At 51.3% G+C, this 23,067-nt stretch overlaps 2 protein-coding genes across 2 annotated transcripts in view; one reads left to right on the top strand and one right to left on the bottom strand.

The window, feature by feature from the left end:
* The window catches only part of LOC135983199 (uncharacterized), a 372,285-nt gene that overhangs the window by 241,293 nt on the left and 107,925 nt on the right, over nucleotides 1–23,067 (top strand). The gene's annotated exons all lie outside the window — the stretch shown is intronic.
* LOC101950935 (cytoplasmic dynein 1 heavy chain 1) overlaps nucleotides 10,930–23,067 on the bottom strand; it is an 81,905-nt gene continuing 69,767 nt past the window's right edge. The window contains exons 75-78 of the mRNA XM_065593602.1: nucleotides 22,738–22,880; nucleotides 12,559–12,727; nucleotides 11,846–11,973; nucleotides 10,930–11,314 (exon numbers count right to left, since the gene is read on the bottom strand). Coding sequence (XP_065449674.1) covers nucleotides 11,186–11,314; nucleotides 11,846–11,973; nucleotides 12,559–12,727; nucleotides 22,738–22,880 — 569 coding nt within the window. The 3' untranslated portion in view covers nucleotides 10,930–11,185. The remainder of the gene's footprint in view (nucleotides 11,315–11,845; nucleotides 11,974–12,558; nucleotides 12,728–22,737; nucleotides 22,881–23,067) is intronic.

Below are 23,067 nucleotides of genomic sequence, written 5' to 3'. Positions count from 1 at the left end.
TTCTGCCATTTCATTATGTAGCAGCCTTGTTTAAATTTCCTTAAAAATAAACAGTTATTCAAGTTGTGGAGTGGGTGGATGTGTTGATTCTAAATGCTGCTGTTGCTTATGTTTTTCTAGTGTGATCTCTTAGTATTGCAGCAATGAATGGTTGTGGGGAAAACTGGATGGTTACCAAACTTTTTTTCCAGAGAAATGTCAAGAAAGGTGCAATGGATAATGTAGTGATCTGCTTTATTTAGACCTATTTGTTTTAGTTTTTAGATCCATATGATGGTGATTCAGAAGATGCATCAACCCACTCAGATTGTAGTTTGAATTCTCTTAATGACATAAACTATAACAGAGTTACACCTTTGGTGCACAATTTGCCAGAGATGGTGGAAGATATTTACACTTCTGAAAACAGAGTCCGTAAATATGTCTTCAAATTGGGTCTCCCCAATAACAGAAATCTGTGATGTCTATATGCAGCCAGAAAATGACCTTAAAATACAGATGGAAGTTATCACTAAAGAGAAAAGTGATGTTCCAATAAGACTTGCCAGACCATGTGAACTATCCAGAACCTCTGGAGTACTTGCCTCTGCAATGTGGCTGACATCTGACTGTTCCTTACTCATGAGTGTTGATCCTTCAAAATACGCTGGAGTCCTAGAAAGCCCAGTCACCACTACTCTGCAACAACCCATGTTAGCAAAGTCTGATGGTGAAAATACAATGTGTGGCCAATCAATAATAAAAAGAAAACTAGGGCTTCCACTTCTAAAGGGTATTGGTGAAAAGCTAAGAAGAAAGATTAGGTTGCACGCAATTTCTAAGCTACATATAGGCTAATTTATGATTGGAATTCCCTCTGTTTAAATGTATACTATAGTAAATGAGAGACAAGACTTCAAAATGTCAACTAGGTCTAGCAGTACCCTACAGAACATTAATGCTTGTGTAGGGGAATTGGAGCTAATATAGAGCTGTACCAGTAGTTGTGATCAAACCTGATCCCATCCAACATACTGTACTCTGCCTTCAGTCCTCTCCTTCCCCAGCAACCCAACTCCTGCACCTGTGGCCAAGTAATTATGCATTTCTTTAAGCAATAAGCTTCAATAGATATTATGCCTTAGCATTGTATATATGCCTATGCTATTGCTGCCGGGGTCAGGCTTTCTCATGAAATGGTGGTTGGAGAAATGCATAGCCTCACATCCGAAGAAGTGGGCTGTAGTCCACAAAAGCTTATGCTCTAATAAATTTGTTAGTCTCTAAGGTGCCACAAGTACTCCTGTTCTTTAAACTGAAGTAGTGTTGGTAATTCTGTAACTGCAAAATAAGTAGCACTCCTCATACTGTTTCACCTTCACAGTGACTGCACCATCTTCAGCGAGGCCTGTGCCTGCTTCCTGCAGCTGCTTTGTTCCTGTCGTGAATGGTCACTTGCAGGTTCAGCCTTGGATAACTGCCAAAATAACACAAATCAGAAGTTTGTGGGAGCAGATAAGCCGCATCAACTTTCATTTTGCAGGGTCAAAATGACTTTCCCTTTTATTTGGTGTTGACAATGAACTCTAATAGAGCCTGTTTCTCTAACCTTCTCTCCAGCACTATGCACACCAATGTGGATTTCTAATGTAAATACCAACAATTGAAGCTCTTCTACAATGAGGGGTTTTTATTCTTCCTTTATGAGAATGATTTTTTTTTTCTTAAACTCAGCTGCTAAACAGAATGATCAGGACCCGGAGAATAGGGTTACCATACGTCCTCTTTTTCTCGGACATGTCCTGCTTTTCGGCAGTCAAACCCCTGTCCGGGGGGAATTGCCAAAAAGCCGAACATGTCCGGGAAAATGGCAGCTCTGCTCCTCCCCTGACTCTTCGGCTCTGTTTAAGAGCCAAGCTGCCCGAGCGCTATGGGCTTCAGGCAGCCCCCTTGCCTCCGGACCCCAGCCGCCGGCCGGGCACTTCCCCTCCCGGGTTCCGGCGGCGCAGGGTCTGGAGGCACGGGGGCTGCCCGAAGCCGGTAGCGCTCAGGCAGCCCGGCTCTTAAACAGAGCCGAAGAGTCGGGGAGGAGCAGAGCCGCCGCGGCTGGAGGCTCTGCTCCTCTTCGGCTCTGTTTAAGAGCCAGGCTGCCCGAGCGCTACGGGCTTCAGGCAGCCCCCGTGCCTCCGGACCCTGTGCCGCTGGAGCCCGGGAGGGGAAGTGCCCGGCTGGAGGCGCAGGGTCCGGAGGCATAGGGGCTGCCCAAAGCCCGAGCGCTACCAGCTTCACGGTTTGCCGGGCAGCCTCCAGACCCTGCGCCCCCGGCTGGGCACTTCCCCTCCCGGGCTCCAGCTGCGCTGGGGAAGCGCCAGCCGGGGGCGCAGGGTCTGGGGGCTGCCCGGCAAACCGTGAAGCCGGTAGCGCTGGGGCAGCCCTTTCCCCGTGGCTGGGAGGGGGCGGAGTTAGGGCGTGGAAGGGGTGGAGTTGGGGCGGGGCTAGGGTGGGGAAATGGGCGGGGCCAGGGCCCGTGGAGGGTCCTCTTTTTTTTTTTATTTATTAGATATGGTAACCCTACCGGAGAATAAATAAGTTGTAATTAGCTTGGGCTACCTCTTTTTGCCTTCCCCTCCATATGGTATGGAGTAGATTTTTTTTGGAGAAGGAGAAAGGACTTCATAAAGCCCCTTTGCTCAGCACTAGTAAAATTGTCTGCTACTGAACAAATGTAGAGGTGTGGGACTTGCCTATTAGCAGGAAGAGAGTGAGAAAAGGGTATTTTGTTGCAGCACCATCCAGAGCCACAGGGATGTTTGTTTAAACTTCTTTTCAAATCTACTATCCCAGTATATAACCTGTGTTTTATTACAGTTGAAATAAACTACTTTAAACCAAGCCTGAATTTTAGTGCTCTTCTTTAACTGTATTTTCTCAAGATGGAGATGAGGGGAAGTGTGGCAAGTGAAACATGTAAAATAAACATCGTCAGTTAGAACCTTCGTGTCTTAAGTTCACTAAAGTTTCACCCTGCTTAAAAATCCTCCAAAGACTCACAAATTTGCTAGAGCATATATGTTGCTAGTATGGATTTCCAGGGCCGCCCAGAGGATGCAGGGGGCCTGGGGCAAAGCAATTTTGGGGGCCCCTTCCATTAAAAAAAAGTTGCAATACTATAGTAACATGTATTTGGAAACGTAAAAAATAACCAGTGAAATACATTCAAAAATTAATTTTTAATCATTTGAAAATACACAAAATACATTATTTAAAAACAAATGCTTTAATGGTATGTATACATTTGCAATTACATAATGGGCTGTTGCTTGGTGATGGTTGGTGCCAATGGGCTGTCACTGCCTGGGGGTGGCGCTACTGTTGCCCAAGGCTGGGTGGGGAGCTGGGCTCTGGGTCGGGGGGGTGCCCAGCTCAGAGGGGCTGGGCTCAGAGCTGGGGGTCAGGGTGGTGGGGGATGGGGTTGGGGGGTGTCCGGTTCAGAGGGGCTGGGCTCAGAAGTGGGGGGTCAGGGCTGTAGGGGGATGGGGTCAGGAGGGTGCCTGGCTCAGAGGGGCTGGGCTCAGAGCTAGGGATCAGTGCTGTTGGGGTATGTGTGTCCGGTTCAGAGGGGCTGGGCTCGTAAGTGGGGGTCAGGGCAGTGGGGGGATGGGGTTGAGGGGGTGTCCAGTTCAGAGGGGCTGGGCTCGGAGCTGGGGGTCAGGGTTGGGGGGGGGGGGGGTGTGCCCGGCTCAGAGAGGCTTACGATGCCGCTTATCCCCTCTCCCAGAGCCTCAGCGAGCCATATCCAGGAGCTCCTGCCGCTCAGCCCGCTGGAGCTTGCAGCCCCGCTCCCTTACCACGCGGCTCTGAGCAGGAGGACCTCCGGCCCTGCCCCCGAGCCACGCCACTGCAGCGCAGTCCAGGAACACAGCGTGCTGAGGCGCTGGGGGATAGGGGAAGGCGAGGCGAGGCAAAGGCAGGGGGGAGCCTCCGACATTATCATGGGGGCCCTTGCAGGGCCTGGGGCAAATTGCCCCACTTACCCCCCCCCCATCTGTCTGGGTGGCCCCGTGGATTTCCATAGTGGAAGAGTTGTAAGAATACTTAACATTTGGGAGAGGGATAGCTCAGTGGTTTGAGCATTGGCCCACTAAACCCAGGGTTGTGAGTTCAATCCTTGAGGGGGCTATTTAGAGATCTGGGGCAAAAGTTGGTCTTGCTAGTGAAGGCAGGGGACTAGACTCGATGACTTTTCAAGGTTCCTTCCAGTTCTATGAGATAATATATGGAGATATACCTATTTAATGAGTGGCCACAATGTAAAATCATTTCATCTCTTTATGTGTTGTCACAGAGTGTGGGGGAATCAGGGCCCGCATCCCCCACTTCCTGCGATTCACCATGACTCTCAGCCAGCCAAAAACAGAAGGTTTATTAGATGACAGGAACACAGTCTCAAGCAGAGCGTGTAGGTATAGCCAGGTCCCTCTGGGGGGCAAGGATCTTAGACCTCAGCCTTAGGGTTCCCTGCCTCTTCCCAGTCAGCCCAAAACTGAAACCCCCTCCCACAGGCTCTCCCCCCTCCTTGACTCCTCCTCTTCCTTTGTCCAGTTTCCCAAGCAGACGGTGGCACCTGGCCCAACCCCACTCCTGGCTCAGGTTACAGGCTCAGGTACCGTCCCTCACCTAAAGTCATTCCCCTGCTCTCCCATCTCCCATGCAGACAGTCCAGTAAAACTAAACGACATTCCCAGGTCAAGCCACCCCGCTCCCTACTGAGTCACATCTCTCCCCCCTTCGAGACTGAACTGAGCAGGGTCACTCTGACCCATGACATGGGGAAGTTCAGGGCCCCCTCTCTGGGACAACGTATCCGCTATCACGTTAGCACTTCCCTTCACATGGACCACGTCCATGTCATAATCTTGCAGGAGCAGGCTCCACCTCAGGAGCTTGGCATTGGCTCCTTTGATCGGGTGCAGCCAGGTCAGGGGAGAGTGGTCGGTGTACACAGTGAAGTGTCGCCCAAACAGATATGGCTCTAGTTTCTTAAGGGCCCACACCATTGCCAGGCATTCCTTCTCGATGGCCATGTAGTTTTGCTCCCGGGGTAGCAACTTCTTGCTCAGGTACATGATGGGGTCTCTCTCCCCTTTTCATCATCCTGCATGAACACCATAAAGGGCTTGTCAAAGTCTGGGTTTGCCAGAACTGGGCCACTGACCAGAGCCTCCTTCAGCGCCCGAAGAGCCTCCTGGCACTCCTCGGTCCAGACCACTTTGTCTCGCTTCCCCTTCTTGCACAGCTCAGTGTTGGGGCAGCTATGGCGCTAAAGTGGGGTACGAACCTTCGATAGTACCCCACCATCCCAATAAAGGCTTGGACCTGCTTTTTGGTTTGTGGAGCGGGCCAGTCTCTGATCACCTCCACTTTGGCTGTTTCCGGCTTTAGGCAGCCGCTGCCCACCCGATGGCCCAGGTAGGATACTTCAGCCATCCCCATCTTGCACTTCTCAGCTCTTGGAGTCAGTCCAGCACTTGTCTAACCTGGGACACGTGGTCCTCCCAGGTCTGGCTAAAGACACAGATGTCATCAACGTACGCCACAGCAAAACTCTCCATCCCCCTCAGTAGCTGATCCACCGGGCACTGAACGTGGCCGGCGCCCTTTTGAGGCCGAAAGGCAGGGTCAGAGACTCATAGAGCCCCAGAGGGGTGATAAAGGCCGATTTCAGCCTGGCATCTGCATCCAGTGGCACTTGCCAGTAACCCTTTGTAAGATCCATGGTGGTAAGATACCGAGCGCCTTCCAGCTTGTCTAGGAGCTTGTCAGGCCTGGACATGGGGTAGGCATCGGATACACTGATGGCATTACGCTTCCTATAGTCCACACAGAACCGGATAGACCAGTCCTTTTTGGGGACCAGCACCACCAGCGAGGCCCAAGGGCTGGAAGACGGCTGGATCACCCCCAAAGCCAGCATCTCCCTGACCTCTCTTTCCAGGTCCTGAGCAGTTTTCCCTGTGACAAGGAAGGGGGAGCATCTTATAGGAGAATGTGATCCGGTCTCCACCTAGTGGACAGTCAAATTAGTGCATCCAGGCTGTTTGGAAAACAGCTGTCGGTACTGATGCAGAACCCCTCTGATCTCAGCTTGCTGGGTAGGGGTCAGCCAATCAGAGAGGGGAATTGTTTCCAAGGGGGAACCAGCTCTTGTCCCAGGGAATAGATATACTAAAGGGTCATCTCCCTGCTCCTCCCAATGGTACATGGTACACCCGGTGGTGATGTGCCCCCTTAGACAGCTTCACCACATAGTTTACCTCATTTAGCTGCTTGATAACCCAGAAGGGACCTTCCTAGGTGGCCTGTAGTTTGTTTTTCCTCATGGGGATGAGAACCATCACCTGATCCCCGGTGGTGTAGGCACAAGCCCACGCCGTGCGGTCATACCAGACTTTCTGCTGCCTCTGGGCTCTGGCCAGATTCTCCCTGGCCAAGCCCATGAGCTCAGCCAGTCTTTCTCGGAAGGTCAGGACATACTCCACCACCAACTCTCCATCGGGAGTGGCCTTCCCCTCCCATTCGTCTCTCATCAGGTCTAGGGGCCCCCTTACCCTCCTGCCGTATAACAGTTCGAAAGGCAAAAACCCAGTAGACTACTGGGGCACTTCCCTGTACGCAAACAGTAGGTGAGGTAAATACTTGTCCTAGTCCTACAGGTGCTGGTTTATAAAGGTTTTCAGCATCATCTTTAGCGTTCTGTTGAACCTCTCCACCAGCCTGTTGGATTGGGGGTGGTATGCTGAGACCCAGTTGTGCTGGACCCCACATTTCTCCCACAAGCACTGAAGCAGGGCTGACATGAAGTTGGACCCTTGGTCGGTCAAGACTTCCTTAGGGAACCCCACTGGGCTGAAAATGGTCAGCAGCGCATCCGCCACAGTATGGAAGCTAAGGGCACTGCCTTGGGGTAGCGGGTAGCGAAATCTACACCACCAAAATGTATTTCTTCCCCGACCGGGTCATCTTACTGAGAGGTCCCACTATGTCCATAGCCACCTTCTGGAAAGGTTCCTTGATGATGGGCAAAGGTCTCAAAGCCGCTTTCCCCTTGTCCCAGGTTTTCCCCACCCTCTGACAGGGATCACAGGATCAGCAATACTGTTGGACCGTAGTAAAGACCCCAGCCCAGTAAAAGTTCTGTAGCAACCTCTGCCTGGTGCGCCAGATTCCCTGGTGCCCTGCGAGAGGGATGTCATGGGCCAGGTACAGTAGCTTGCAGCAAAACTTCTGGGGGACCACCAGCTGCCTCCTGCTCTCCCATGACTCCATTTTCCCTGGGGGAAGCCCATTCTCGGTATAGGAACCCCTTCTCCCACAGGAACCTCTCCCTATGGTATGTACCGCACCGATGTCGGCTAGGGCCCTTAGCTTCCGCAAGGAGGGATCTTTCTGCAACTCGGCCTGGAACTCAGCAGCTGGGACAGGGATGGGGACCGGCTCCCTCTCACCGGCTGGGTCGGAAGCCGACGCTTCCCTAAGCCATGTCCCTGGGTACTCCCTCCCCTCCAAGGTAGAGCCCTGCGCCTCGGGCAAGTTACCCTCCCCGAGGTCAGGGTGTAGTGCCCCTTGCTGGCTCTGGCTACGGGTTACAACCAGGACACCCTGGGGGTTGCTTGGCCAGTCCTCCAGGTCCCCCCCCATTAACATCTCAGTGGGCAAATGATGGGGCACCCCCACTTCCTTGGGGCCCTCCTTGGCCCCCCATTTCAGGTGTACCCTCACTACAGGCACCTTGAATGGGATCCCACCCACCCCCGTCATGGTCAGGTAGGTGTTGGGCATCACCCGATTTGGAGCTACCACCTCGGGCCGGGCCAGCGTCACCTCTGTGCCCGTATCCCAGTATCCATTGACCTTCCTCCCATCCACCTCCAGGGGAACAAGGCACTCACTCCGCAGGGACAGCCCCGCGCCCACCCTGTAAACCGAGAACTTTGAGTCTGGGGCATCCAGCCCTCCAGCAGAGCTGGCCTGGGGCCCTCCTTTCTCCTGTGCAGTTGGGAAGCGGTCAGCCCTCCTTGCCTGGGAAGCCTGCCCCTCGTCTGACTAGGTCCCTACCCAGATAACCCTCTGTGGGTTCGCTCTGCTCAGTCTGTCCTTGAGTTTGGGGCACTGGAACTGTATGTGGCCTCTCTGGCCACAGTAATAGCAGCCCATGTCCCGTGGGTCCCCTCGAGTCGGCCGGTTGGCCCTGATGGTGGGTGTTCCCCTTGGAAGGGGGTTCTCCATATTCCCCCTTTGGGAGGTCCCAGAGGGGCTCTCTCTCTCTCTCTCTGCATCGTGGCCGGCCTGTTCCTTTGGGACTACTCTTTGCCTCCCCCTGACCAGCTCTTCACAAAACTCATCGGCCAGCCGCCTGCATGTCGCGGGTTCTTTGGTTTTTTTGTCCATCAACCACAGCCTCAGGTCAGATGGGCACTGCTCATACAGTTGCTCCAGTACTATCAGTTTAACCAGGTCCTCCTTCGTCTGGGCCCCATCTGCCCACTTGCTGGCGTATCCCTCCATGCGGACAGCTAGTTGCAGATATGAGACCTCAGGGGTTTTACGCTGGCTCCGGAACCTTTCCTGGTACATCTCAGAAGTCAGCCCAAACTCACGTAGCAGGGCCTTTTTGAATAGTTCGTAGTCCCCTTTCTCCGCCCCTTACAGTTGGCGGTACAATGCCACGGCTTTGGAGTCCAGTAAGGGGGTGAGAACCTGGAGCCTGTCCGCAGTATCAACCTGGTGCAGCTCGCAGGCCATATCAAAGACATCCAGGAAGTCATCCATGTCCTCCCCCTCCTTACGCTGGGCCAGGATGCACTTAGCAAAGCTCCGTGCAGTCCTAGGTCCCCCCTCACTCACCGCGGCAGGGGATTGCTGCCCCTCAGCCTCGCCAGCTCCAGTTCATGCTGCCTCTGTTTTTCACGATCTTCCAGCTCTCACAGTTTTATCTCTCTCCCCCATTCCAGCCGCTTCCGCTCCATGGATGCCGAGCTTCGCCGGGAGGATCCCCTGCTGGCTGGGGGTGTCACGGTGCCCTTGGTATTCGCTGGGCTCCTCCCTTCCCCTAGGCATAGGAAAGATGGGTCTCAGGAAGCCCTCAGCAGCCGGCTGACCACTCCCAGCTGGGACAGACACTGGTGCCTGCGCTGCATCTGCCCGGCTGCTTCCCTCAGAAACAGGGATCAGTTCATTCCAGCAATCTCCCTCCTCCAGCTGGGCAATCAGCTGTTCTTTGAGCCTCCCACTGCACAGCCCCCTCTGCTTGCACAGCTCCACCAGGTCACTCTTAAGCCACTTGGCATACATCTTCCTGCTGGCCAATCACAGGCCTGGGTGCTCGCCGCTCCCCAGTTCCAGGGAGACCCCTAGTGTGCCAGCCCTTCTCAAGGTCACCACTTCTCTGCCAGGGTCAAGCGGCAGACTCCTCCGCCCCTGGGACCACTTGCTGCAATCCCCCAGGGGACTCTGTTACTGCAAAAGTCCTTCTTGCTGGTCTCACACTCCCAGGGGTTAATTGCCCCCTGAAACTGTCCCTCACTGACTCTTCAGCACACCTGGTCCCTGTCAATCCCCCTTCGTTTTACTGCTCCCCAGTCACTTAATGCAGGAAGCGCTGTCCATGGGGTGCAGTAGATCCCCCTTGACTCCTCCTCTCCCTTTGTCGTTTCCTGGCAGAAGGTGGCACCTGGCCCAACCTCCCTCCTGGCTCTGGTTACAGGCTCAGGTACCGTCCCTCACCTAAAGTCATCCCCTGCTCTCCCATCCCCCATGCAGACAGTCCAGTAAAACTAAATGACATTCCCAGGTCAATCCACCTCACTCCCTACTGCGTCACAGTGTTCACTAAGTTCAGAATGGAGAGCAGGTTGAAGGTTTAGTTTCTTTTAGTAAACTCCACTGAGGGTTGCACTCTTGGGCTTAAGGAAAACTAAGTTACTCAGCTTTGATGTGCTGGAGGATGACTATTCTTGAATGCTAAAATTTGCTGGGAATAAAAATGCTTCTGCTCATTTTTCTTCCCTGGCATTATAATCAATGTTAGTGTAACCATAAAATGGTGACAGCGAGGCTCCAGTGTGGTGCATACAGCCTAGTTTGGAAACACCAGCAATGTTAATTATTTTATCATGACTGATTCAGTAGCCCAAAGCCAACACTAAACTGGCACTAGGGTGAGTGCCTCCCACTACATCTATGGAGTATCTCCATAGCACCATAAGCCTTGTTCTTTAGTCAATTTTTTTCTCAATGTTCTTTAGCATATGCAATCAGAAGAGACACACCTCTAAGTGTGGTAAGCTAATAGCTCTATGTCAATGATGCCACTCTCAGAGGTGGAAATAATATTCATTAAAAAAAAACCAAGTGGATCTAAATTCAAGTGTCTGCAAGCATGTTGATATTAATGGAAAGTTACTTCCTCACACATCCACTGTGCTGGTTACTGTATCACTGGAAGTGATGAAACTGTTCTGAAAGTTAGTGTTCTGTGTACAGGGTAATTCTCACGTAAGTATGCAGGTGGTTCATATCTATTCCATGTAGATTAAGCAATGTGTGCAGTTCATTGCTCCTGTGTAACAGTAATATTGGCATGACATCTCCCTTGCCTTCCTTTTGAAAACCAGTGTTTGCTCAATTTCAACTTGTTCCACTGAATTAATTTTGGCTTTTGCATTCTTGTTTCTGCTTACAGGCGATTTATACAGGAGATTTGCAAGTTACATGCCACAAAGGGTAAAACTGGTTTCTTAGTACGTTAGCACCATTCATTATTGAAAACCTGGGTAATGTTTTACCATCATTCTCCATTCCTTGAAAATTTAAAAGCATTAATGGAAGTAATTCTCTAGAGCAAGTCATGGCAAGAACAATGCTTTGAGAAATGAAATAAAGAACCACAAATCATGCTACAGAATTTATTTAATGTAGTAAGAACCATCAAACATTACCACATGTAACTAGAGCCATCTAAAAACCACATCCAATTCTTCCTCAAATCATCAGTATCACCTTTCAAGTACACCAGCCTCTATCAAGTCAACTTTACACCAATCCTTCTGACAACTTAACCATCCCTTGGAAGTTAAAACTAACACTGTAGACTAGATTAAAGACACTGAATTTTACTACTATTTTCCGGTTAGAAAGCGTTATTTTGTTACTCTGTGCAGAGGACTGCAACACCACGTTCATAGAAACTGCGAGGATCTTCCTTGGTGGCTATTTCAAAGTCAACAGTGAAGATCAGATCAGCACGGGTGAAGTTCAGATAAACTGGTAACGTAACCTGGAAAAGAAGTTAGGCATTTATTAAAATGTGGATAAGAGCTGAATGCAAGCTAAAAGTCAAAGGGAAGATAGCAAAGGTCCCCACCACTGAAAATTATGAATAGAGACATTCCAAATCGGACTCTGCCCATCTTCCCCCAACCAAGATCAACTGTACTCATAAGAAGGAACTCCCAACCTGCCAGGCTAAAGTGTACTTTTTCTAATACTTTTCTAAGGTGTTGTTCAGACTTCTAAGGACCCAATGCTACCTGAGTTTAAATTTCTTGATACCCCCAGCTAGCCACAAAGAAAGAGGGTGGGAGCAATGCTGGATCTGTTTGCAAGACTCCTAAGAATTGTAACCTCCAGGCTGAAAACTCACATTGGAAAGGAACATCTGTGGTACTGCAAAATGTAAGACTAATGAAATGGAAGCAGGTATTTTCTCATTTTTATTCTAGGGCACCAGAAAGTAGAATTTAAAGCTGAGGGGCCACTACTGAAAGGAGACACAGAATGACAAAACATTTATCTCCACATTACTTACCACATTAGCCTTTTTTTCTGCATTTGTCTGCTTGATCCAGCGAAGCTGTGTTATGGGCAATATCGTTGATATAGCATTTGAAAGGGACAGTTTATTGTTACTGCATGTAGCTCCCTGAAGTTTCAAACCTAAGAGTTAAGAAGTATGAACATTTGAGGACTTTCCTGAAAGGGAAGCGTACGCACATTTAAAGGAAGTTTCCTTTTCCACTCCGTTTTCAAGTCCAGAGGTAGATTCACCCATCTAAAGTGTGGTCATTGATATTTAGACCTACTGTTAAAATGGGAGACCTAATTTATAGGGATGAAAAAGTACTCCAGAAAAGGCAACAGTGAAGGCTATTAGAGGAATAAAAAAAGCCACCAGAGCTCTACTTCGAACATATAGACTAATGTTAGTTATTTGCATTTATCCATATTGCACTACTACTGACAATGTTCATTCATAAGGATTCTCAACCACTATGCACTAGCATAGCAAAGTTTTCCATTAACATGTTTTTAAATAATGCAGAATCCCCCATAGAAATTAACTTCCAATGCTACTTCTAGTGCAACTGCAATCAAACTTTCACTGTGCTTGTTAACTCCCCTTGGTGTTATGTATTTGATATGGTCCGGACCAGCATTTTTATAGAAGAAAAATTCCCAGTGTTATGGGCTAAATCCACTTATTTCCTTCCCTTCCACCTTGTAAAAAGCACATCAACTAACCTGTGACTCCAAAACTGCAAGCATCCAGGGCTGCATTCTGAGTAGTTGTAACATTGACTTCTAGACAAAGTTCTTCCAGGGACCAGCTGTTTGCTTGAGCCACATATTGTCTTGTAGCAGTAATATAAGCCTCAGGTACGAATAAGCCACCCAGGCACACATGGATATTCTATGAAAAGAACTGTATGTTTTAGAAGTTTCTACAGTACCTACTGCAATGGCACTTAGCTACATTCAATCTCTCTTTAAACAAAGAGTTGCACTAAAATATGGACCATCTTGCAAACTATGTATGGCATGTTTCCTCAGATGAAGATTTATCCTCAAAAGGATGGTTTTCTACTAACATACATATGTAGAAACAATTTTATGAATCCTAAAGTCTGTTTTATAGGAAAGAATTAAGTTTCAGAAGAGTTCAGTATTTGTACGCAATTGTAGTGCACATATACAAGTAGAATTAGAAATACGAATTTCCAAGTGTGTTAACATTTCCCACAAGGCTGTGCTATAAGGTACTGTCTTCTTTGAATACATGCAACCTATTCCGTGCACGTGCCCAGCACACCAAAACGGGAGAACTGTGCCTAGCAGTACCCATAGAGGCTGTGCTCATGCCTTGGGACTCATCCCTTGGGTATTTAAAGGCAGCACCTCCCTGACTCTCCTCAGTTCCTTCGCACTGCCCATGGCTTGAATCGGAGCTCTGAGTGTTGTTCTTGCCTCATGTTTTAGTCTCAGTTTTCTGAGCATTATTTCTTCTAGATCAGCGGTTCTCAAATTATGGGTTGTGACAGTCAGTAGTACAGTCATTGCCCTGACAATAGATCCGGTTGTCAACTTCAATACCGCCCTTGACCTCAGTGTTGGCACCTCTTCTGGTACCGGATAGGACTGTCTCACTCAATCCCACAAGTGCTAATTCCCCATTCCTCTTTGGTACCGACGCCGTTCCCGGGTTGGGGTGCTATCAGTACACCATGTTCCCTTTTGCTCTATCTTCCACTTCTTGGGTTTTTACCAATTGCACAATTGTGGTGACAGCATACCTCAGGAAGAGGGGATTTCATATCTTCCTGTATCTGGATGATTGGTACAGAGGCAACTCCAGAAAAGAAGTCCTCATGTTCAGTTCACACTATGCTTACTCGAGAGTCTAGGTCTCATCCTAACCAATGGGAAGTCAGCATTGATGCCAGCTCAAAGTACTGAGTTCATTGCGACCCTGCTAGACTGAGTTTGAGAGAATTTCTGCCGACTGACTGATTTCGCATTATTCACCACCTATGTCTGGAACTGCAGTCTCAACCCTCAACCACAGCCCAAGTATGCCTGAGGTTGCTAGGCCATGTGGCTGCATACACACAGATAGTCCAATATGTCAGGTTACGCCTTTGTCCTCTTCAAATGTGTCTGACGTTGGTCTATCATCTGAACCATCATCTGTTGGACAAACTGGCCTGACTTCCCCTGCCTATGGTGGACAACTGTTCAGGGAACGTATGCCAGGGTGTTCCCTTCGACCGGTCCCCGTCGACCAGGACTACTGTAATTGATACCTCCTTAATAGGCTGGGGAGCACACCTGAGTGCACAGAAAGTTCTAGGCCTGTGGTCGGAACAGGAAGCTTCTCTGCAAATCAGTGTCCTGGAATTTTGTGCCACCTACAGTGCTTGTCAGACACATCAGGGACTCAGCATGCGCATCCTTAACAATAGCACCATGATGTATTATAAAAACAACAAGGAGTCCAGTGGAACCTTAAAGACTAACAGATTTATTTGGGCATAAGCTTTTGCCCAAATAAATCTGTTAGTCTTTAAGGTTCCACCGGATTCGTTTTTGTGGATACAGACTAACATGGCTACCCCCGATACGTGACATGATGTATTAAGTGAACAGATGGGGATGCATACTCCAGTGTGCTGTGTCAAAAGGTAATCAGACTCTGGCAGTGTTGCAACACACCAATCACTGTGGCCTGTCAGTTACCTGGGATCCAGAATTGCTTGGCAGATCCCCTCAGCAGAAAATTTCTCCTTGAATTACAAGTGGTCTAAAAAGCCCAGTGTCCTGCGGAACCTCTTTGCAGTTTGGGAATTCTGACCTGTTCTTCAAGGCAGACAAGAAATGCCATCTATTTTGCTCTTGAGGGCGTGGGTCTCAGTCCAGGTCCCCAACTGATGCTTTTCACCTGATGCTGGGAATCAGCACTCCTGTATGCTTTTTCCTCCAATTCCAATCATCCTGGAGGTCACTCTGAAGCTGAAACTGGATCGTGCCAAGCTCTCTCTCATTGCTCCAATGTGGCAGAAACAATATCAATTCTCTGATGTCCTCAGGTTATTGGTTTGGCCTCCCATATCTCTTCCTTTCTCCCTTTTTGTGAGAAAGCTCCTTTCCTTGTGGCAACATCATCTGCTAGGAGCGTGTGTGAAAAGACGGTTACTCACCGTTGTAACTGTTGTTCTTCGAGATGTGTTGCTCATATCCATTCCATTAGGTGTGTGCGCGCCGCGTGCACGATCGTCGGAAGATTTTTACCCTAGCAACACCGGTGGGTCGGCTGTGGAGCCCCCTAGAGTGGCGCCTTCATGGCGCTGAATATATACCCCAGCCGACCCGGCGCCCCCTCAGTTCCTTCTTGCCGGCTACTCCGACAGTGGGGACGGAGGGCGGGTTTGGAATGGATATGAGCAACACATCTCGAAGAACAGTTACAACGGTGAGTAACCGTCTTTTCTTCTTCGAGTGCTTGCTCATATCCATTCCATTAGGTGACTCCCAAGCCCGACTTAGGTGGTGGGGTCGGAGTGAGACATTGCTGTGTGCAAAACCGCTGAACCAAAGGCAGCATCGTCCCTGGACTGCTGCACTAGTGCATAGTGTTCTGTAAACGTGTGGACTGACGACCAAACCGCAGCTCTACAAATGTCCTGGATCGGAACTTGCGCCAGGAAAGCCGCCGAGGAAGCGTGGGCCCTCGTGGAGTGAGCGGTGAGGTGGGGTGCTGAGACACCTGCCAGGTCGTAGCAAGTCCGGATGCAAGACGTAATCCAGGAGGATAGGCGTTGTGATGAGACCGGTGAGCCTTTCATTCAGTCGGCCACTGCAACGAAGAGTTGCGTCGTCTTTCTAAAGGGCCTTGTGCGGTCAATATAGAAGGCCAGGGCCCTGCGTACGTCCAGAGAATGCAAACGTTGATCCTGGCGAGAAGCATGTGGTTTAGGGTGAAAGACCGGGAGAAATATATCCTGGTTGATATGAAATGGAGAAACCACCTTAGGGAGAAAGGCAGGATGTGGACGAAGCTGCACTTTATCCTTATGGAAAACTGTGTAAGGGGGCTCGGATGTAAGCGCCCTGAGTTCAGAAACGCGCCTTGCTGAGGTGATGGCTACGAGGAAGGCTGTCTTCCAGGATAGGTACAGAAGTGAACAGGTGGCCAGTGGCTCGAATGGAGGACCTGTGAGCTTGGAGAGAACCAGGTTGAGGTCCCACGTCGGAACGGGCTGACGTTGTTGTGGGTACATCCGGTCTAAGCCCTTGAGGAATCTAACGACCATCGGGTTAGAGAATACCGAGGACGCGAGTTCCCCTGGATGGAAGGCCGATATAGCGGCCAGGTGAACTCTAATTGAAGATATCGCCAACCCCTGCTGTTTTAGGGAGAGGAGATATTCCAAAATAAGAGGAATAGGTGCGTGCAATGGGGACGTGGCTCGTTGTTCGCACCAACAGGAGAACCGCTTCCACTTGGCCAAGTATGTGGTCCGTGTTGAGGGCTTCCTACTGCTCAGCAGAATCTGTTGGACAGAGTGTGAACACTGTTGCTCTGCCTGGGTGAACCATGGAGCAGCCACGCCGTGAGGTGGAGTGATTGCAGGTCGGGGTGACGCAGCCGGCCGTGGTTCTGCGTGATGAGATCCGGATACAACGGAAGCGGGATCGGTGTCTGAACCGAGAGTTCCAACAGCGTGGTGTACCAATGTTGTCTCGGCCACGCTGGAGCGACCAGAATTACCTGTGCCTGGTCTCTGCGCAATTTGAGCAGTACCTTGTGGACCAGAGGAAACGGAGGGAAGGCATAAAACAGGTGGTCCTTCCAGGGAAGGAGAAACGCGTCCGAGAGGGAGCCCGGGGCTCGACCTTGCAGGGAGCAGAACACGTGGCACTTCCTGTTGTCTCGAGATGCAAACAGGTCTATCTGGGGAAACCCCCACTTCTGGAAGACGGAATGTATGATGACCGGACGGATAGACCACTCGTGCGTTTGAAAGGACCTGCTGAGTCGGTCCGCTAAAGTGTTCTGGACTCCAGGGAGGAACGATGCCGTGAGATGGATTGAGTGGGCGATGCAGAAGTCCCACAGGCGAATGGCCTCTTGGCATAGAATTGACGAACGTGCTCCTCCTTGCTTGTTGATGTAAAACATGGCCGTGGTGTTGTCGGTGAGAACTAACACACAGCGGCCCCGTAGGAGATTGAGAAATGCCTGGCACGCCAGGCGCACCGCCATCAGTTCCCGAACATTGATGTGTAGGGCTAGCTGAGGTGCCGTCCACAGGCCCTGGGTATGGTGCTCGTTGAGATGGGCGCCCCAACCCAGAGATGAAGCGTCTGTGACCAGGTGCAGAGAGGGTTGTGGGGCGTGAAACGGCATCCCCTCGCAAACTACACTGTGATCTAGCCACCATGTGAGGGAGGTCAGGACCGAGTTCGGGATTGTGACCACCATATTCAGGCTGTCCCGATGTGGGCGGTATATTGATGACACCCAGGTCTGGAGTGGGCGAAGCCGAAGTCTGGCATGCCTGGTTACGTACGTGCAGGAAGCCATGTGACCCAGGAGGGTAAGGCACGACCTCACCGTGGTAGTTGGGAAGGCCTTGAGTCCTTGGATGAGGCTCGTGATGGTGCAAAAGCGATTGTCTGGCAGGATGGCTTGTGCGCGTCTGGAGTCTAGAACCGCACCGATGAATTCTATTCTCTGGGTAGGTTCTAGAGTGGATTTGTCCTTGTTGAGTAGGATACCCAACTTGTTGAATGTGCGCACTATTATGTGGACGTGATCGCGAACTTGTTCCTTGGTGCGACCGCGTACCAGCCAGTCGTCTAGGTACGGGAACACCTGTATCCCTTGCCGACGAAGGTACGCTGCCACGACAGCCATACATTTCGTGAACACCCGTGGGGCAGAGGATAGGCCGAAGGGAAGGACTGCAAATTGGTAGTGCACCCTGTTTACCACGAATCGGAGGAAGCGTCTGTGAGGCGGGTAAATAGCAATGTGAAAGTATGCGTCTTTCATGTCGAGGGCGGCAAACCAGTCTCCAGGATCGAGGGAAGGGATAATGGCCCCCAGAGAGACCATGCGGAACTTCAACTTTACTACGAATTTGTTGAGTCCGCGCAAGTCCAAGATGGGTCGCAGACCTCCTTTGGACTTGGGGATGAGGAAGTAACGGGAATAGAATCCCCTGCCCCTTAAATCCACCGGAACCTCCTCTATGGCCCCCATGGCGAGGAGCGTAGAGACTTCCTGTATAAGAAGTTGCTCGTGAGAAGGGTCCCTGAAGAGGGACGGGGAAGGGGGGGAGGAGGGGGGAAATGAAGAAAACTGGATAGCGTATCCCCTCTCCACCGTGCGGAGGACCCAACGGTCCGAAGTTATAAGGGACCAAGCACGGTGGAAGTGGGAGAGGCGATCCCGAAAGGAGGGGGCTGGATCCTGGGGGATGACTGGGGCGCCGTCCTCGACCGCACCTTCAAAAGTTCTGCCTGGGGCCTGAAGGTGGTCTAGGTGGCCCCTGGTTCTGGCCGGGTTGAGGGCCGGTCCACCTTCTTCTACCACCTCGCCCTCGCCTCCGGGCCGAGTCCTGTCTCTGACGAGGCGGGGGGGGGTAGAAGCGCTGAGGCTGCGGCCTAAATGGCCTGCGCTGGGGGCCCACAACATGCATCCCCAGGGAGCGCATGATTGTTCTCGAGTCCTTGAGGCTCTGCAGGCGAGAGTCCGTCTTATCTGAGAACAATCCATGACCCTCAAAAGGCAGATCTTGTAGGGTTTGCTGCAGCTCCGGAGGCAAACCCGAAACCTGAAGCCAGGAGATCCTGCGCATAGCGATACCCGAAGCCAGGGTCCTCGCCGCTGAGTCTGCAATGTCCAAGGAGGCCTGCAAGGAGGTCCGAGCCACCTTCTTGCCCTCCTCTACCATGGCTCCAAACTCTTCCCTGGACTCTTGGGGAATCAACTCCTTAAACTTCCCCATAGAGTTCCAGGAGTTGAAATTGTAGCGGCTCAGTAGCGCCTGTTGGTTCGCCGCTCTAAGTTGTAGCCCTCCGGCTGAGTAAACCTTACGGCCAAACAGATCGAGCCGCTTAGCCTCTTTTGATTTAGGCGCTGCAGCCTGCTGGCCGTGGCGCTCTCGTGCATTCACTGATTCCACCACCAGTGAACACGGTTGGGGGTGGGTATACAAGTACCCATAGTCCTTAGAGGGGACAAAGTATTTTCTTTCCACCCCTCTCGCTGTGGGTGGAATGGAGGCAGGAGTTTGCCATATCGTATCCGCATTCGATTGTATCGTGCGGATCAGAGGTAACGCCACCCTCGATGGGGCATCTGCTCCAAGGATGTTCACGATCGGGTCGTGCACCTCCACTATCTCCTCCGCCTGCAGGTCCATATTACGGGCCATCCTACGCAGGAGATCCTGGTGAGCCCGAAGATCTATCGGAGGGGGACCCGTACATGAAGTGCCCGCCACTGCCTCGTCCGGAGAGGAGGAAGAGGATGCCTCCGGTGGTACCGGATCCAAGGGGGGGTCCTGATCCCCTTGCTCTTGGGCCGGGGCATCACCTGCACTTGGGTCCCTGGTGTCGGGTGGCGTGGACACCGAAGCCTCCATGCCTCCTGGCGGAGGCCGAGAGATGGTGGATTCTGGGGCCCTTCTGACCGAGTGACCCGAGCGAGAGGTCGATGGTATTGGAGCCCCTTGCTCTTGGTGGTACGCCCACGGGGTCCAAAACGACCAGTGAGATGGTCCATGAGAGTGGTCCTCTGCCATCTCTTGCCAGTGGCCGAAATTTTGTTCCTCGGCGTGCCCTTGAGGGGGGTATGCCGATCTCGACAGGTCCTCCGAGGAACGAGACACCGATCTTGACGGCCATGGCGGTGCCGAGAGAGATGAAACCATCCCGGTGGGCTGCGGTGCCGCACGGTGCCGGTCCGGAGATGATCTCTGCGCGGTGCCGGCGATCGGTGCCGGGACCGCGACCGGTGCCGATGACCTCGTCGGTGCCGGGAGTCGGATCTGGACCTCGACGAGGACCTGGAGTATGCCCGGTGCCGGGAGCGACCCCTCGACGTCGAGCGTCGACCGTAGCGGTGCTGAGAGCTACGTCTCGACGTTGATCGGTGCCGACGATCATATCGGTGCCGAGACGAAGAGCGGTGCCGCGAAGAAGATCTTGGCCGCGAGTACGACCGGTGCCGAGACGGTATTCGGTGCCGGGACTGCGAGCGGCGTGGGGACCTGCTTCGGGACCTGGATCGGTGCCGAGGTTCCAGCCCTTGTGATGGCGGGCGCATTAAGGCAGGTTTCCCCCTCGACTGGACCGTGCGAGTCAGCGGTGCAGTCGGTGCCGGTGGTTGAGGCGGTGCCGGCTCCGTGAGAGCTATTAAGTCTCTCGCCGCCGCGAAGGTCTCTGGAGTCGACGGGAGGCACTGTATCACCGCCGGCCTGGGGGGAGACGCTATTTGCACCGGACTCAACGGCCTCGGCGCCGGAGTCGACGGTGCCGGAGGCACCTGTTTTCGTTGCTCCACTGGCGGACGCGGCTCTACCCCCGGCACTGGGGGAGCTGGCGTCTTCGGCACGGATGTCCCCGTCTTATGGGCTTTTTTATGCCCTGGGGATAAGGACCGGCGCCGAGGCACTTGCTGTGTCTGCGGTGCCGACGAGGTCCGGTGCCGGGGAGGCTTGTCTGACGCCACTCGCGTGGTCGTCGCAGCCGGTGCCGCCGGGGCACTGCGCACCGAGGTGCTAGGTGCCGGGGCCTTGCTCGTGGAAGGAGTGTCCGGGCTAAGAGCCGCCTCCATCAGAAGTTGCCTGAGCCGAAAGTCCCGCTCCTTCTTGGTCCTCGGACGGAAGGCCTTACAGATTTTACACTTGTCTGTCTGGTGTGACTCTCCCAGGCACTTCAGACAGGAGTCGTGCGGGTCGCTCGTGGGCATAGGTTTAGCGCAGGAGGCGCACAGCTTGAAGCCGGGAGCGTTGGGCATGAGCCCGGCCCCGCGGCCGGGGGAGAAAGGGGGGAGACGACCCCCTTAATCCCCTGGACTACTTAGAACAACTTTAAAACTACTTAACTAATTTACAACAAACTCTAGGACTATAACTATAACTACAACTATGATACAACAAGATAAGCTAGGGAAAGTGGAGAACAGCTAAGCAGCGCTCCACAGTTCCAACGACCGTCAGGGGCGGTAAGAAGGAACTGAGGGGGCGCCGGGTCGGCTGGGGTATATATTCAGCGCCATGAAGGCGCCACTCTAGGGGGCTCCACAGCCGACCCGCCGGTGTTGCTAGGGTAAAAATCTTCCGACGATCGTGCACGCGGCGCGCACACACCTAATGGAATGGATATGAGCAAGCACTCGAAGAAGAACTGCAAGCTCTGATGGCAGAGCATCCTGAGAAACAATTTTCCAAAAAGGAAGTAACCCTGCAGTTACACCATAAATTTTTATCTAAAGTGGTTTCTCAGTTTTACTTGAAACAAATTATATCTCTACTAGTGTTCTTCCCTGAGCCGAATTCAACCCCAGATGAGCAGCATCTTCACACGTTGGATGTCAGGTGATGTTTAGCCTTTTACAGATGTGAACATTTAGTTCTTTTCTTCATCTCACCTGTTTCATATGTGAACCCAATGAAGGGGCAAGCAGTCTCTTCACAGATGATCTCAAGGTGGAGAACTTCCTATATCCTGACAGCATACGAAGCAGCTCAGACTGCACCTCCTCAAAAGGGCCCGGGCAACAGTGATGGCATTTCCAAGTGATGCTCCTATATTAGGAATTTGCAGGGCTGCCACTAGATCCTGTGTACATATGTTTAAAACCACTATTCCACTAACGCTAAATCCAAATCAGATGAAAAACTTTGAGAAGGTAATCCTGCACCCCTTGTTTAAACATACTCTAAGCCCCACCTCCTGCAATTACTGCTTGAGAGTCACCTACATGAAATCCATGGCTGCATCTACTTGAAGAAGGAATTACAGTACAGGTAAGTAACTGTTTCTATTCTTCTGGATGTGATGCAGATGTGTATTCACCAGCCCCCCCTCTGCATCGGAGTCTGTACTGTTGACATGTGGTGCAAAGGAAATGAGGGAGGTTGGGGGGGGGGGGGGCAGCACGTGGGGTGCACCAACCTTATATAGCCACAGTAGAGGCTAGGATCACAGGGCATGAGAGCAACCCCTACTTGACTAGGAGTACATAAATTATTTGCTTTGGTGCTCTGGACGTGCACATACCTACAGGGAATACATGGTTGCATCACATTTTGAAGAACAGTAAGTAAGGCTATGTCTACACTACCGCGGTAAGTAAACCTATGCTACACAACTCCAGCTATATAAATAACGTAGCTGGAGTCAACATACTTTAGGTCGAGTTACCACAGGTCTACACTGCGGGGGGATCGACAGCAGAAACTCTACCGTCGACTTACCTTACTCTTCTCGTTGGGATTAGAGTACAGGGGGTCGACTGGAGAGTGATCGGATGTCGATTTGGCGGGTCTTCATTAGACCCGCTAAATCGACCGCCAGTGGATCGATCTCCGAGTGTAGATCTCAGCTGTAGTGTAGATATAGGCTAGTTGTTTTTTCCCATTGTAGCAACTATGCTGTGTGCAAGATCTGTAGCTAGATTTGGAAAATGGCAATTTTTAAACACCGGAAGTCATTCAGGAACACCATAATATACAAGCATGTTTGAAGGGGTGTCCAGGTAAGATTTCTGATAAGCTCCTTAGCTAAAGCGTTTCAATTCTTTTTACACTAACAGTTAGATATAAGCAGTTACAGACTCATGTAACCCTGATTTCTCAGAATTGCAGAAAAGCCTTTAATGAGAACGGCAATAAAACACAAGATGGATACCTTTAGTTCTTTTGCTCCACCAGAAGCAGCTGCCTGGGAAATATTCTGCAGTTGTTTAATGCGTTCACTGAAGTCAGACACCCACTGAATAACAGTCATGCCAGCAGGTACAGTGTAATGAGACCAGCTACGAGGCAGAATACCTAGAGAAGACGTATCCAAGATAAGAGCTCTGTATGGGTATGAGTTGGATTACACATGATTTCCAAATGCAATTTTACCCTTTCAGTGGCAGCCACTTCGCTATTACTGTGTTTTACAACAGATTTTTTTATACCACCAAGTACAGTGGGGTTCTAACCTATCTGGGACCAGAGAGTAGAAGAGTAA

This window comes from Chrysemys picta, chromosome 4 (assembly GCF_011386835.1).
Source record: "Chrysemys picta bellii isolate R12L10 chromosome 4, ASM1138683v2, whole genome shotgun sequence".
Taxonomy (NCBI): domain Eukaryota; kingdom Metazoa; phylum Chordata; order Testudines; family Emydidae; genus Chrysemys; species Chrysemys picta.
The sequence above is the reverse complement of the archived record's forward strand: the minus strand, read 5'-3'. Positions and strand labels throughout refer to the sequence as shown.